The 13,361-nt window shown below is 48.2% G+C and overlaps 1 protein-coding gene across 1 annotated transcript; it reads right to left on the bottom strand.

Annotated features, from left to right (window-relative positions):
• Positions 1–6,385: 6,385 nt before the first annotated feature.
• On the bottom strand, positions 6,386–12,694 carry ATP6V1G1 (ATPase H+ transporting V1 subunit G1). Its single transcript, XM_039507034.1, has 3 exons — positions 12,538–12,694; positions 9,510–9,610; positions 6,386–7,017 (listed from the first exon to the last, which is right to left on the bottom strand). Exons 1-3 carry the CDS (start codon positions 12,617–12,619, stop codon positions 6,844–6,846), a joined length of 357 nt encoding a protein of 118 aa, XP_039362968.1. The 5' UTR covers positions 12,620–12,694; the 3' UTR covers positions 6,386–6,843.
• Positions 12,695–13,361: the final 667 nt, after the last annotated feature.

The raw sequence follows: 13,361 nt of genomic DNA, 5'->3' as shown, positions 1-13,361 counted from the left end.
GAACGCAGGTTGTTAAAACGGCCTGTGGGAAACCACAGATGGGGGTAATAAAAATGACACTGAATCGCTCTGGCTGTTTACTTTCTGATTAGCGACAGTGCATAAACCCTGGTACTCCTGAGCAAAAATTACCTTTGGGAGCTGATCCCAGAGCCAAAGCACGGCCCCCTTGATGCAAAGCCCTGGCTGGGATGATTTAGTTGGTGTTGGTCCTGCTTTGAGCAGGGGTTGGACTAGAACCTCCTGAGGTCCCGTCCAACCCTGATATTCTATGATTCTAAGTGCCAATGGATTTCAAAGGGACCAGAGATTTAGCAGCGGGCAAATCCTGCCAGCCTCTTCCATGGATCCAGAGGAGCCTTAAATCTAATGGGTCTGTTGGGCAAGCAGGGAGGGGGAAATGACTCCAGTTGCTTTTATGCAGGTAAGTTGGAGTGGGCTGCAGCTCGTGCATCCATCATTTTGTGCATCCACCTGCAGTGACGGGGCTGCCAGAGCCTAGTGGTTCCTGAGCATCAAGTCTCCTGCTCCTCGGTAGCCCCCTAGAGATCGCCAGTGCCAACTGCTGTTACTTTAGAAAAGCAATTGGCAAAAAAAATGAGGAAACTACTAGCCTAAAAGGCCCTGAAGTCACAAATAAGGAGACTGAAATTGTTAGGCTCAGCCCGGAGGCGATTTGAGAAATTATAACAAAGTCTCCGAAGGCAGGCACAGCTCTAAAGCAGAAAGGACCCTAGAAGCCCTGGGGATCCTCATATCAGTATCAAATCTTCCTTTGTATCTTCTCTTTACACGCTCTCTCTCTCTCTGGTCCAGTGCTGAGTACAGCCCATCAGAACCCAAGGATCAGGAGCCATTAGGTTTAATTATATTTCAAAATGTTTCTCAAATTATACATTTGAGATCAAAAATTGACCTTGCTTAATGGGGAACGTGCAGCTCTTGCTTTTTCTACCCAAGTCTTATTTCTTGCCAAGATGAGGTACATTATTTTTTGATTATGGTGATACAAAAACCCTTTCTTGCATCTCAAATTAAAAATAAGGAAGCTAGCCGTTTTCAGTCTGGCTAACAGCTCTGGTATTGATCCAACAGATTCCTTAGTAGATATTTTGAGGTAGCTGAATGTAATTTAATATCTATTTAATTATTCCCAAGCCAATCTAAGCAACCGTACTTACTGCATGAGATTAATTTTAAAAAAAAAGTGTTAATTTCTTTCTTTTCAGATGGTGTTTTGAGGGATTGTCTTTCTAGACAAACCCTTGTTACTGGGGGGCAGGGTGAGGGGGTGGAGGCATTGATATTATTTTTCTTTAACATTTTAGGCTAGATTCTCAGCTGCGGTAAAAGGCAGATCTTCCAGCTGAGGATCTTTACCATTTATTATGAATTACTGGTAGAATTCATAATGAAAGCATAAAGTGTGGGGGAGAGGGGGAAAGAATCTAAGAAACAAAAAAGGAAAAACTGGTCAAATGTCATCCTGGCAAAAGGTTAGCAATAAACAGGACTGATACTGTTCAATACATTTATCAGTGATCTGGAAAATGGGTTGAGCAGTGAGGTGTCAACATTTGCAGAGGACTCAAAATCATGTAGGTCAGTTCACACTAGAAACCATGAGAGGGATCTCACCTAAGTAGGTGAATGGGAAGAACAATGGCAGTTGCAATTCAATACTGACAAGCAAAAGCTAGTGAACATTCGAATAACCTGAACTACTCCTACAAATGATACATTAATTTAGAAGCTGACGATCACTAGGGGGAAAAAAAAAACAACCAACGAGACCTGTAGATCATTTCAGGCAGCACAGTTAAAATCTCTGCTCCTGTGTTCAGGGGCAGCCACAAAGTCAAGTTCTCGCCACAAACTTTCCGCCTAGATCAGGTTGAAATTTTTGGTTGATGAAAACTAGCTTTTTCGACTCAATGACAATATTTTTGCAAAATATTTGTTTTTTAAACGAGAACATTTCTGATTTTTTTTTCCCTCCTCTGTCTCCTGTTTTTCCCCTTCTCTTCCATTTTGTCACCGGAAATGGAAAAAGGAAGGAAGGAGAAAAATGGGGAAATAAAAATTTCCCTCAAAACTGAAAAAAGGCACTTTGAGGGGGCGGGTGTTAAAAAAAAATTACAGAAAACTGCTGTGGAAAATTTCAAACAAAATAAAACGTTAGGCTTTTAAAAAATGTTCACGCCTAATATTTACCATTGTCAACGAGTTGTATCTCTAACCATGGGGATCAAAGACGAAAGCTTGTGCCTCCACATCCTATGGTAACTTAATACATCTACTTAAAAGAAACACACCCCATGACCACTTTGCAAAAAGAGCCCCTATTTCATCTTCTGTGTAAACTTCCTTCCTGTCATGCCCCTGCTCGCTGCGTCCCACATAACCTAGATTGTAAGTGATTTACGGTAGGGACAGTCTCTATCCTTATCATGAAGTGCCATACTGCAGAGCATCAGTTTGCTCTCTGGGTTGTATCCCTTCCTCTACTCTTCTCCTATCTTGTCTACTTAGATTGTGTGACAGTCGCCATCTTGGCTACCACACTGGGGACTGACCTGGGGCCTCCAGAGCTAAAAGCACAAGCTGCTACAGCTTGAACTAAAAAGTCACCTTTCCTTAAGTTGGCCTGTAAGAGACTCACATCCTCTGTGGCTCAGGGCTGGTCTACACTGCGGGGGGGCGGGGGAAGAATCGATCTAAGATACGCATCTTGTCTTAGTATCTTAGTTCGACTTACCTGCCCGTCCTCACAGCGGCGAGTCGACTGCTGCAGCGCCCCCGTCGACGCTGCTTACTCCTCCTGCCGAGGTGGAGTACAGGTGTCAATTCGCGGATCGATTTATCGCATCCAGACGAGACGCGATCAATCGATCCTTGATAGATCGCTACCCACCGATCCGGCAGGTAGTATAGATGTACCCTCAGACACACACCCCAAGCAGGTTATATAAACTATGAATCCAGGCACTATCCCTTCCTGTGTGTTTGTATGGTACTGAGCACAATTTGCAAATATGAATTGTACCTCTTGGGGCTGGATCCTGACATTTCTGAATTGCTGAGCATCTTGCAGTTCTTGTTGCTCCAAGTTATCGCTGCAAACCAGGTCTTTGGTCTTTCGTTGTGTTTTGAGCAGCACCGAGCACAGTATAAGAACGTGCCAGCGCTCTTGTCCAGAAAGCCCTCTCTTCATAGTAGCCACAGGAATTCAGCCTATTGCCCTCCATATGCAGTCGGCCAATTCCCTCCCCGCTCCAAAACAGAAGCGCGATTATGCTCACACTGGTGTAAATCAGAAGCACTGACATTAGTGCAACATGGGTGTAAGGGAAGAGAATCAGGCTCCAAGGAACCACCACTGCCAGGGACTTCCTTCGCCCAGGCTTATCGAGGGCAGAAGCTCCTCCAAACAAAGACCCGAGTGCAGAATTTCCCAGCACCAATATATCAGTGACAGATGAAAACCGACACTTGGCTAAAGGGACGCCTATAGAGATGAGAGTGAGCTGATGTTGGGGGGCAGGGGAGGAGAGGAGACTGAACTTTCATCTTGTTGCCTGGCACCTGGGCAGGAAACAGCCCTTTCCCTCTAGCCAGCCTACTGTGTAACAAGTGTGTTAGAACAAGGCTGTGCGTTGACTGAATATGGAAGGCAAGGTGTCCGCAAACCAAGTAACCTTGTGCACACTGAACTAAGGTCACTAACTCACAGCAGGGCTGATTTGGGCTCACTCCATGCTATTACCTATGCATGTGAAACTGGTACTTCACACTTATGTAGACAGACACACACGATTAAACTGTTCTTAGACTCAAGCTCTTTGGCGCAGGGACCATCTTGTTCTGTGTTTGTACAGCACCTAGCACCATGGGGTCCTGGCCCACGATGGGGAGTTTCAGCTTGTGTGTTTAACCGCTGAAGCATACGTGAGACATATGACAGGGATGTTGGACAAGCAGAGGGCAGGTGGGGTGGGTTCTGTTCCCAAGCTCTGCTACAGACTGTATGACCTTAATTTCCTGGGTCTCAGTTTCCTCATCAGAGAAATACCATACAGCTATTTATTAATGCTTGTGATGTGCTCAGATACCACAGTGAGAGGCACCATAGAAAAGTCTATTAAAAAAACAACAACAAAACCCTGTTCTTGATCTGGGCACGCAATCACTATTAGAATTAACAGGATTTCAACCACTACCTGAGCTGTTTATAGCCCGTCACACACAGCTTTACTATTTGCCATCTGCCACAGAGCAGTGAAAGGCAGACTTCGCTCTCAAACGCTGTGGTAGCAGCTGGTGTAGGCTACACCTGTATTCATCAAGTAGTCAGTAGGGAGAAGGTGGAATTTTAGATGAATCAGATCTGAGAACTGAAAGACCTTTTGTCTAAAGTATGCCCCTGCCTGCAGAAAATTGCAACCTGTAGTACTTTTACTAGTGGGCAGTCTAATTTTAAGATGAAACATGGTGTGAAATCTAGTTTGTGAACAACAGTTGCACTAGGTGACTTTCCCCACGGTGGATTGGGATAAGTTTTGCGCATCTTTCATTCCAAAGGAATCTTCTGCATTGCAAACAAAGCAACCCTGTCTGGAGAGCAAAAACTGGAGAGTTGCCTCTGTGCACATTTGCAGTCAGATAATTCTTGTAATAAGACTTTGCGGGAACAGCATGCCAATAGGTAGAAAAGCAAAAGGCTGTTGGCATTCTTAAAAAGCATTAAAACCTCAGCATGAGCTACGGCTGAAGTCTTTACATTTCCAGCCAAAGAGGAATTCTGGAATGGAACAGAAAATAATCCACCCCAACCTAGAGGATGAATGAGGAGGAAAAGCCAGTGTCACCAAGCAGCTCTGGGCACCTAGACCCTTAACAATGAGTTGCTTCCAGACTAGTACAGCAAGAGAGTTCCATCGTTTCTCAGGCTGACAAGTGGTGGCGGGGAGGGTGTCTCTGTCTGCCAGAGAAGAGAAACCACAGATACATACTGCAGCGTTGAGCTAGCTGAATGTTCTATGAAGGATACATTGCAATAGCAGCACCAAATGCTTCAACATTAATGGATTAAATCTAGGGACCAAGCACCTTTAAGGTCAGCTGGCACCTGTCCAGCCATTGAGATGGTTTATTTATATTCCAGTGGAGCTGGCGCTAAGAGAGGCTTAAGTATTCGAGGCCTCAGACGGCCCTGGTTCTTTCTTGGCCCACTGCAATGTAACACGGGCAGGGCTTGTTGTTTCAATTTCATAGCCAGTTTAATAGCTTGATTTCCTTGAAGAGGCTCCTTCCACTAAGAAGATATTTGATGAGAATTTAGCTTAGCGATTAAGACAGAAGACTGGCAAGGCAGCAATATCTGCTCTCTCGTTGCATCACAGGACCTTGGGCAAGTCACTGTTTGTATTGGTTACCCCCTTCGACAAGGTAGGGTTGATGCTCTCTCTCCTAACCGCTATCAAAGCGCCCTTGTGAGGGAGGAGTGTTTAGACCCTCTGACAAACAATGTTATACGAGTGCAGGGTGTTATTTCTTGTCCACTACCATGCAACAGTTTTGCATCAAGTAGAATATTTCTTATTTTATAGACCCACTATCCACAAAAGCAGTTCTTGCCTGGCTGGTCTCCCTCCCTCACCCTTTACAGAGCTTTTATCAAGATTAGGGATTATCACCACCCCAATTAATGGATGATGCCGAAACAAGAAGCCTCTATCTAAATGGGATCTGATGCACTTACATTTCATTGCGAGTCAGGAGACTAAGCTCAGAAGGATGCTGCCTAAATCAGGACGACCTGGGTATTACAATACAGCAGAGATCTGTGTGGGGTATGAAGACAGGAAGGCTAATTACTGCATTCATGTGTCTGACCACCAGACCACAGTGGGAAAGAATGACTAGCTTCCGTTTAACCAGGGTGATCATGGAAGAAACACTTTTTCCAGTTTTTCTGGGAAAAACTGGTGCATACTGGTCTAGTGGACACATGGGTTTTATTCCAGGCTCTGTCACTGACCTGCTGTGTGACCTCAGGCAAGTTGCTTCATCTCTTTAGGATTGTTTCTCCTCCTACCCTCTGTCTGTCTTGTTTATTTAGATTGTTAGCTCCTCAGGGCAGGGACTCGTGTGTACACAGCAACTAGGTGCTACTGTAACAGACGGTAGGTAAAAGGCTGGGGGAGGGAAGGGGGGAGAGGAAGAAACAACTGAAGAGACTCCAGAGTTAAATAGATTCTTTACTTTCAAATATCATCGTGCCAGGCTTCTAATTCAAGTTAACAGTAGAATATATAGAGGGTCTTAAGACAGTAATTCACAAGCTCCTGAGGACTACTAGCCAGTGCTGCACACCCAGACTTTCTTCTTCTTACTGGGCTTAACCCTGTTTTAATGTTACCAACACCACCACAGTGACAAACTCCACTCTATGAGGACATCAGAGCTGCGTTTTCTAATAGGTACAGACTCAGAGCTTGCAATTTAAACCTGTCCCGCATCTCTCACCCCTTTTTTGAGCAAAGAAAACAGCTTTTTTAATACCCACCAAGAAGCACAGAATGTTAATGTTCCCCTTAATACCTAGATCACACTTAATGCATATTTTAGCCATGGCCATGAGCTTTGGATAAGCTCTGAATCCATATAAAGGTTAACTAGAGTCTCTCCAACAAGACAGAGGGGCCTACAACTTACTGAAAGAACGTAACACCTCTACGAGAAGCACATGGAGCGAGAGCATGACTAAGGGCTGTACACTTCATCTGAAGCATAGCTGCTATTGCTAACACTTCCACGGGCCCATCCCTTCCTCCTCCTCCACTAGCCATTGATGCGGTAATTCACATGGATTTCCGGTTTGATGTCATACACAAACATCAGCAGGTTATTCAGCACTTCCTCCCGGTTCTTCTGGAAGTTGCCCTGGATTGCGCTCATCTTCACCTGGGTCTCCTTCTCGACTTCTGTGGTGCAGCTGCCGTGAGATCCAAGAGCCTAAGAGAGAAGCCCACTTTGGGTTACTTGGCAACCAAACAATATGTTGTGCTCAGTTGTATATACAGAATGGCAGAAGAGTCACACCCTTGGGTGCACGGACTCGTGGTTCATGGACTGCACTGGGAACCAGGAAAGATTTGGGTTCCCTTCCCAGCTCTGCCAATAACCCAACACGTGATCTTGGGCAAGTCACTTCTCTCTCTATTTTCCCCTCCCATCCTTAGACTGTCTTACGTATTTAGATTAAGCTTTTGGGGGCAAGGATGGTGTCTCTCTCTAGATATCTGAACAATGAGGCCCTAATTTCAGTGTAGGGCTCTCTAGGCACTACTGCAATAATAAAATCATTGCAAACGAAAAATGTCAAAGACCTTTACCAACAATGTAATTTAAGACGTAAAGCACTTCTGCAATTCAAATTCGTCGATGTTCTTCAAAAATCCCCAACTCTGACACTAAGCACCCCTGTATTTACACCCTACACACTATTGTAGTCACCTCATTACAAAACAGGACTGGTTGAGGTATCATTTGAAAACTAATAACTCCCTGATCATTAGTATTCTTGTGTGATGTACGTAAGCGACGGGTATTAAGAGTTATGGACATATGCTGGAATGATTACTAAAGTGTGTTTAGACAAGACACGCCAGGGGAGTTGGTAAACAGATCTGCACTAGACAAATGAACAGAGTTTTCCCCACCTGGGAGTTATTTGCAAAGCACTTTGAAAAACAATGAGAATGTATTTACATATCATGTAGACAGACCCATTAAGCTAACAAGGGGCAGAGGCAAACCTCACACTACCAAGAAGAGAAGACAGGATCCGTCTATACCCAGCAGGAGAGAACGCTTGGTCTGGATTTACTTTTCAAAGAAGCCATTGCCAAGGTTTACTTGTCTATAAAGATGGGGGGGGGGCTAAACCTCAAGTGATGAACAACTGAATCAACTGACTCCATACAACATTACTGTATTATAAAATGGTATAGAGTGAGGGCTTTTATGAAAGCCTATGACACCCTGGGTGATTAATATCATTGTGAACTGAATGTACAAACCCTACACAAGGAATTATGGCTACTCATTGAAATTAGGCTTTCCAGCCTGTGACCAACGGGAGAGAAAGATTTCCCCAAAACATGAGGGATGGCAGCAATCTATCTGTCTACAGTGAAATTAAGCAAGATGCAACGAGAAACAATGGAAGCTCTATTTACATCAAAGGTGGACAAACTACAGCCCACGGGCCACATCTGGCCCGCAGGACCCTGCTGCCAGGCCCCTGAGTTCCTGGCCCAGGAGGCTAGCCCCCGGGCCCTCTCCTGCTGTTCCCCATCCCCCGCAGCCTCAGCTCACTGCGCCGCCGACGCAATCCTCTGAGCAGCAGCACAGCTGCAAAGCCCGGCCTTACCCGGTGCTCTGTGCTGCACGGTGGCATGGCTGGCAACCTCTCTCCATGCCATAGCCCTGGAGCACCCTTCTGCACCCCAAACCTCATTCCCACCCCAGAGCCCTCACACCCCTGCACCCCAACCCTCTGCCCCAGCCGAGCCCCCTCCCACACTCCGAACCCCTCGGCCCTACTCCCACCACATGAATTTTGTGTATCAATATGAAGGTGATGTCACACATCCGGTACTGCCGGAGTCCTGAGGGGGGCGTGGCCTCAACAGGAAGAGGCGGGGCCTCAAGATTTAAAGGCCCTGGGGCAACGGCTGTGGCTGGGAGCCCCAGGGCCTTTAAATCCCCACCGCAGAAGCCGGTGCGGTCCGGCACAGCGTACTGGCTCTTGCCGGTACGCCATGCTGGACCATACCGGCTTACTTTCACCTCTGACCAGGGCTATGCAGCACAGACCCTTCAGGTTGTGACCTGCATGCTGGTAGGCTGGTTGTGAGTGTTCCCAACTGGGAGATGGGAGTAAGTGAGGGTAATCCAGGCCCTGGCAGTATTTCAAATAAACTTTAGCATTAAATACCATCTATGGCCCACGTGCCTTCTATCAAGGTACCATTAGAACAAACAGCATTTGTGAGAATGAACTGGATTTGGTAAGGGAAGCAGGGAGATGAGCATTGTCCCTACTTCTAGCATTAATGCATACAATGCACATTGTCAGAGTAATTTATACCATTATACTCTATGAATGGGACTGCAGGAGCATTGGTCAGTTGTATGTTCTTGTTAATATTAACTGCTTTACAGCTAAAGCAGAAATTCCAGCTTCCGAGATGCGACAACATTTTTTTTGATGCCCTGGCTCCTTTCCGCTAATACAAACCAAGACATCTGGCTGCACAGAGAAGCAATTAAAGGAAACTGCTCAAGGACAGAACACCCCATGTGGAACGTTCCGCCAAGAGGAGCAAAAGCCAAACATGATTTCCCAGAGATCTAACCGCATCATCGCATGCAGATCTCAGTACAAGTGACACGGATGGAGCCGGGTGGCTGATTTGATGGCAGCAAATTATCTAACTAACAGCTGCTTCCTTGGCTTTGAACTCCTTCTCCCTCTGTAGGCGGTACTGCTCAATCTCTTCCTGGGCTTCTTCTTTCGCCTGCTTCAGCCTCCGGTTCTTTCCTGTTTCCAAAGAAAGAGCCTTATTAAGTAACAATTTACACCAGGCGGCCAGGCCAGATTTAATGGTGACAGCACTTTCCCCCAAGCTATCGGACTCCCACGACAACTGTTGTAGCATTTGCAATTATAGCAAGCTATGAAGAGACTGCAGGAGATCAACTCCAGAATGCAGTATACCCTCTCCAACCTCCCCCAGCCTTCCAAGTTTGTACAGATAACTGGTATTTCCATATCGTCCAAAAAGCGCCTGAAGAGCACTTGTGTGCCATTGATCCATTGTCATGCTCTCCGACTGGTGAGCTCTGATAATGAACAAATAGCCATCAAACCCAGCAGATGTTACTAGAAAACACTCCGCCGCTGGCTCAGCTCACAGAACGCGTCTAACTCACTTCAGAGCACTGTGAAGCTGCATGACAGAAAGGTCGAGCTATCCCAGTTTTGCCGCAGGATAGATGTGCAGCAGCCATAAGAGAGTTGGCCGTTACATGAACCTTTCCCCTTCAAGATTTCTATAATTAAACTGAACCAAAGGAATCCACTTCCCACACAACACTGTAAGAAGCTGGAGCTACTCTACTAGGCCAGAGGCAGTCCTTAAAACCGGTCTTGAAAAATGGGACACCTTGAACTCCTCAGAGCTGGGACCATGGATGAATTCTTAGCACCACTTCTGTCAATGGCTGTGATGGGGCCAGGATCTCACACATCTTTAATCTCTGTGTAAGTGGTCAGCATCATATACAATGTTCTTTTCATAAAGAACAGTCAAGGGAGTAAACCTGCCAGCTAGAGGCAGATAAGAAACATGGAGAAGCCACCCAATTATGGCCGGTATTTGGCCAATAAAACTGGTCCAGCCCGCCAGTTGATCGAATTCCTAAGAGAGCAGTACCTGGGCCTTGCCTGGTGGAACCATCTTTCATGTTAATCTTTAGATAGTAGCCTGATGACTCTGAAGCCTTTCAGTGCCTCTCCAGCTGCTGGAACGGAGAAGTGTCACCCACCCCCCCTTTCCCATACAACCACCCAGAAGACAGAGCCTGCAATGAACTCCCACAGGAACTAAGGGCCACCACAAACCTCGCCATCTTCCACTTTAAGTGCAAAGTGCATTGTAGACCCTTGCCCTCTCTAACAAAAAAAATACAAAACACTGCACTGCACACACTTTTCTCTCAAGTCACAGATCTTAAGCCTGATCTACACTAGGACATTAGGTTGGTATAACTACATCCCTCAGGGATGTAAAACATCCACGCCCCTGAACAACATAGTTATACCCACATAACAGACTCCATGTACACATCACTAGGACAATGGAAGGTGGATTAACTAGGTCTGTAGCAGCAGTGTGAAATAGTGATCAGTTTCACCACTGCCCAAAGGGTCCTGAAAAGCAACACAACTGACCACTCTCTTAATTCATCCTGCTATTGCTCAAGAAAGCTATTAGCATCAGCAGTGATATTGGAGCCACCTGTCTGCAGAATCTGCAAAGCTGCACTGTATTAGTTTACAGTCTGTTCATGTCTGCAAGATTTTTTTCAAAAACATAGGAATCACTTTTTTTTTTTAATAAATAAATGAAACCTTAAAGCCTGCAGAAGTTGATGGCATAAGACCCCCCTGCCACAGCAAGCCATGGAAGTTTTCCTATTTGCCACTGAAAAGTTGATTTTTTTCTCCATGCCACAAATAACCTAGCTAGTTTACTCTATTATTCCTGGGGTCATACTGTTTGTTATTCACAAACATGTGGGAGGCCAGTTTGTCTGTGAAAATGTTCACAAACCTCTGAAGTTATATGTATTACACCAAATGATTATTTGTCCAACCATTTGTCCCAAAAAGAGCGTTATTCATCAACAGCTAATCTCCTGTTTAAAGAGCCAAAGTTATCCAATCCAATACCACATGATTTGGGTGACAAATCACATCATGAAGAGCAGAAAGCTTGCAGGCAACACATCAGCTGAAATCTGTTTCCATAAGCTATTTGGCAAATATGTACAAACAGATACAGTTGCACAAATCAAGATCGGTTCCATGAGCTGAGAGGAATGTCAGATAATTAGCAATTAGTAACTTGACCAGCACTACTCCTAAGTAAGGCTAAGGTTTAGTCATGGGTATTTTTAATAGAAGTCCTAGACAGGTCACAGACAGTAAACAAAAATACACCGCCCAGGGTCTGACCACGACTTTTACTATATACCCTTGACTAAATCTTGGGTGCGCTGTGGGGGGGGAGGTCCAGAGGTGCCATGGGTGCTCGGGGGCAGGCACCATCTGGGGACACTGCTGTTGCTCTGGGGGAGGGGGCGGTGGCCGGAGATGGCCCAGCAGCGGCCCCAGGAGCTGCCCAAGCGGCCCCGGGGGTCAGTCACACCAGCCGCTGCAGAAGTCCCGGAAAGTCACAGAATCCGGGACAGACGCTCCGCCTCCCTCCGAAGGAACCAGCCCGCAGGGCGCCGCAATCTTCTCCGGGCTTGGCGAGCGGCCTCGTGAGAGGGAGGGAGGGAGTCTGGGAAGGTTTTTAGGCCCACGCTCCTGTTCCGGGGGGAAGTAAGCGAGGGAACCACCGTTTCCTACCGACCCCCCCCCCCAGCCTGGGAGGAGACAGCGGCACAAAGCCCGAACCCGACACAGCCGCCGTTTCCCGGGGCGGACCCCGACCGACGGGCTCTGCGAGCGAGGCAGCGGGAGCCCTTCGCGCACGGGCAGGTGCTCGCTGTAGCTCACGCGTGGCCCCCCCACCAGCCCCCGCCACCGAGCTCCAGGCCCCGGGGCCGGCCCCGGCAGACACGCGGCGGCCTGGGCTCGGGACAGGGGATGCGGGGAGCCCGGCTGGAGACCGCCCGGTGACTCGGGCCCGCCCCCGGAGCGGACACAGGGGCCAAGGGGCCCCCGCCCCGGACACTCACGCTTGCGGGCCTCGGCCACCTTCTCGGCCGCGCGCTTCTCGGCCTGCAGCAGCTGCTGGATGCCCTGCGACTGGCTCGCCATGGCGCGTCCTGCGGCTCCGGGCTGCGCGGCTCCGCCGGGTCACACGGGCCGCCGCTCCTCACGTGATCCCGTCAGCTGACCGCCAGCGAGCGAGCGCGAGGCCGGGGGCGGGGCTCGCGAGTCCCCGCCCACCACGCTGGCGCCCAGTTGCGGCAGAGGCCCAAGCCCCGCCCCTGGGCAGATCTGACCACGCCCACCCATGGGCCTGGCCCTCCCTCCCCCTCCATCACTGGGGGGGGGACCCTCCCTTCTGCCCCCCCCAGCCCGTAATCTAGGGGTTCCACAGCTGAACAGTCAAACAGTCAAAAAGGAGGATGCTCCTCCACAGGAGGGGGGAGACCCTTCACTGTTGCAGCTGCCCTCCGGGATGTGTTCAGCTGTTTAACTAGGGTTACCCCAGGGCCGTATCTTCCTTCCGGACGGCGATGTAAGAACCAAAAAGCCGGACGTGTCCGGGAGAATACGGACGTGTGGTAACCCTCCCCACCCCCCAAAGTCCTTTTTCAAAAAGTTGGGCCTGCACTAGAAATGAGCTCATGTGGGTCCCCGCGGCTCCTTGCCCCCCTCGTTGAAGCAGGTGTGCAGGGTTACTGCCCTGGGAACTGCAGGGCACCAGTGGACATGGGACAGGCCTAGCTGGAGGCAGGGGGTGCGGGGCTGGCTGCAGGCAGGGCAGGGGGTGTGGGAATAGGTGCACCCCACCCCAGCTCACCTCCGCTCCACCTCCTCCCCTGAGCGCGCC

This window comes from Mauremys reevesii, linkage group 19 (genome assembly GCF_016161935.1).
Source record: "Mauremys reevesii isolate NIE-2019 linkage group 19, ASM1616193v1, whole genome shotgun sequence".
Lineage (NCBI taxonomy): Eukaryota > Metazoa > Chordata > Testudines > Geoemydidae > Mauremys > Mauremys reevesii.
This window is presented reverse-complemented; position numbering and strand designations above follow the sequence as displayed.

Coding starts and splice junctions, on each gene's coding strand:
- ATP6V1G1 (XM_039507034.1), bottom strand. CDS start 12,619: ATGGCGAGCCAGTCGCAGGGCATCCAGCAGCTGCTGCAGGCCGAGAAG. Junction 9,611..12,537: donor GGTGGCCGAGGCCCGCAAGC/GTGAGTGTCCGG, acceptor CTTTGGAAACAG/GAAAGAACCGGAGGCTGAAG. Junction 7,018..9,509: donor TCAAAGCCAAGGAAGCAGCT/GTTAGTTAGATA, acceptor CTTCTCTCTTAG/GCTCTTGGATCTCACGGCAG.